General features: G+C 32.8%; 1 protein-coding gene across 1 annotated transcript; it reads right to left on the minus strand.

Annotated features, from left to right (window-relative positions):
• Positions 1-612: 612 nt before the first annotated feature.
• LOC143561628 (zinc finger protein CONSTANS-LIKE 6-like) lies at positions 613-2,403 on the minus strand. Its single transcript, XM_077049654.1, has 4 exons — positions 2,175-2,403; positions 1,266-1,724; positions 985-1,131; positions 613-903 (listed from the first exon to the last, which is right to left on the minus strand). Exons 1-4 carry the CDS (start codon positions 2,295-2,297, stop codon positions 814-816), a joined length of 819 nt encoding a protein of 272 aa, XP_076905769.1. The 5' UTR covers positions 2,298-2,403; the 3' UTR covers positions 613-813.
• Between the last annotated feature and the right edge of the window lie 434 nt (positions 2,404-2,837).

Below are 2,837 nucleotides of genomic sequence, written 5' to 3' on the forward strand. Positions count from 1 at the left end.
TCAACGATCCAAAACTGTTTATTTCGGTGAACCAATAATTAGTTGGATATATATTGACGATTTCGAGATCTTGTGATGTGATTTCATGGATCGATTTCATGAAAAATAAGTATTCTTATATTCGTGTATGTTAAACAATTATTGTATTGCATTTCTCTCTCTCTCTCTCTCTATATATATATATATATATATATATAATGGGCTACAACCCTAAAACAAAAATATCTTATTTACTGACTGGACGTCACATCACAAAAATCACCTTATTTGTAACATCTTCATTACACATCATTTCATATTTTCAATAAAAATATCAAGATTAGAGTGGAAAACCTATGAAGTCCCCCATTTTTTTAAAATAATAAATTAAACGTAAAATAACTTAAAAAATTGAGAAATCTTTGGTTCGGTTATAAAGTTTTATAACCGTGTTTTATTATTCTACTATGAATATATGCACGCCCCAGGGCAGACAACAAAAGCAAATTTAATCGAATTACTTGTAGCCGAACCGATTGGTTGTTAAATCTAAAAACAAAGCAATCCTATAAGACGAATCAAACCGACCCATACGCACTCCAAATAAATATACATTCTAAAGGTCAACTCATCGTTTTGACTTCGATTTATAATAAACAGTAGAAGTAGCATTTCAGAAACTGTATTATACAACAAGGATTCAACATTTGGAATTTACAAGATTATAGATTTATTATTGTATCTAATTTTAACATACCATAAAAAATAAATCTTATTTAGGGAAAGCTGCTTTGACCAGAAATATTTCATAATCATTTCCTATGTATTTTTACATTACTTTCTCCATATCTCACATTCCTCTGTCTTGGCAAACCTTCCCCTGATCCTTGGCTGATTGTCTGCCAATGCTTTCCTGCATGCATACTGAACAAAAAAGTCAAACCAATTTTGATTATAATCAAGCCAATAAAAAAGATTAGGAATCCTTGTGTGACAAAAGAATACCTTTATTTTCCTACCAAAATTCCTCTTTGACTTCTTGATCCTGTATCTTGAAAGCTTTTGCCAACGGTCTTCAACGATGTGGTCACTTATTGATTGTGGTTGCCCGATAAACGAATGTCTATGGTTCCAATTTCCATTAGCAAGAGTCTGTCAAGTTCATTTTATTATTATTATTGTTATTGTTATTATACACATGCATGCACATATAAGTTTGTGTGTTAGTACACAATTACATCATAATAGTACCATCAAATCTTAAACACTAAGCATAAAATGTAAACCTTTATGTCTCCCTCACTGAAGGCCCTTCGCATCCCATAAACATTCTCAAAGTTCACTTCAAGAAACCCGGGTTTAACAGGGGCTTCGTGAGCCCGGTCCATTGAATTCAAACGGTCTGAGCTCATACTTTTTGGGATCTGACCAGGAGGATGAACATGTTCTTTCACAATTGAGCTTTCATCTGTTTTAACTGTGAATTTATAGTTCAAAACCTCTGAAAGTGGCGATGTTTCGGTTTCAGCATCTTTTTCCAAGATTTCTTTGTATTCATGGAAAACATTGGTCAGAAACTCATCATTCAGTTCTTGTGGGGTGAGGTCATCTTCTCCACAAGTGATCACTGCCATCGGGTCAACCGTGATTACAGGCGGCTCGATTATCGGTTCGGGTGCCTTGAAAAGATCACCTTCACCACCAAGATCATAGTCTGATATGTTACAGCTCTGAACCAAGCTATCCTGCAATTAGAATAACAAAAAAGCATGAATCTTTGAGCATTCAAGAACATGAATTTTATTAGAACTTCAGTTAAAAATTACTTTCAACTCTTTTTTTTTTTAATTTCTGATGAAACCCAAAAGGGGGTTTCTATTTTCTAACATACTTTTGCTGAATTTTCAAGAAATTTGACTTAAATTTCACAGCAAAATAAAACAAAGAAGTTTGACCTAAGAGCAGTCAAGAACAAGACTTTTGCAATACCAGTTAAAACTAGCTTTTCAGTTCCATGTTTTGCTGATTTATCATAATAAAACAAATGCCTAATTTTCACAGTAAACAAACAGAACACCAAGTAATTTGACATAATTTTCATTTCAGTTCAAGATTCAAAGGCAAAAGCATCATCATTCAAACCAATAACATAAATTAAACAGCAGAATAATAAGTGCAAGTTGGGAATGAATTACCAAGCTAGCATTGGATTTGTGTGAGTATGAAAAATCATAATCATAAAATTGTTGAGCATCAGGTGAGAAAGTCTGGAAGATGAGGTCAGTCTCTGCATACATCATTTTTGGTTCTTTGAACATAAACCCTTTTCTTGTTCTGGTTCAATCAATAAAAGGAAAGAGCACACCCAGTTGGCTTTTAGTGGACTAAAATGACTCCTTTTCACATTATAATTATAAATACAAGATTATTATATATTACACCCCACTACAAAGCACAAAAATATATTAGGAGTTGAAAGTGCAAGAGACCCTTTCATTTGATGTCTCGGTGCATTCCTACTTGTTCATTTATATACGACTTTGCTTGTGGTCTCTCTTGAAGAATTGAGATAAACACGTGGGCCAGTGTCTCGTTAGTTATATATATATATACCACCCGTGAAAAACAAAATTATATATGAATTCAACACAAACGTTTAGAAAGTAATTGTTTTTATTTTTTGTTATTCTTTATTTTATGCTCTTGGAACGAAGATGAACACGTAGGCTAGTGTCTCCTTATATATATATATATATATATATATATATATATAGGGAAAGTACATACAAAAAACTCACTCCAGTTAAGAAAACTCCGCAAACTCTTTTGTGTGGTTGTCATTGAGCCACATAGTCATC

The sequence above is a fragment of the Bidens hawaiensis genome, unplaced genomic scaffold (genome assembly GCF_021521415.1).
Source record: "Bidens hawaiensis isolate Kalapana, Puna unplaced genomic scaffold, B.hawaiensis_p1.1 tig00020763_1, whole genome shotgun sequence".
In the NCBI taxonomy this organism is placed as follows: domain Eukaryota; kingdom Viridiplantae; phylum Streptophyta; class Magnoliopsida; order Asterales; family Asteraceae; genus Bidens; species Bidens hawaiensis.

Bases quoted from the DNA above. Each gene is read 5' to 3' on its own strand.
- LOC143561628 (XM_077049654.1), bottom strand. From the start codon at position 2,297: ATGTTCAAAGAACCAAAAATGATGTATGCAGAGACTGACCTCATCTTC. The intron at 1,725-2,174 runs GTAATTCATTCC...TTCTAATTGCAG, and splicing joins ACAAATCCAATGCTAGCTTG to GATAGCTTGGTTCAGAGCTG. The intron at 1,132-1,265 runs GTTTACATTTTA...TGAACTTGACAG, and splicing joins TCAGTGAGGGAGACATAAAG to ACTCTTGCTAATGGAAATTG.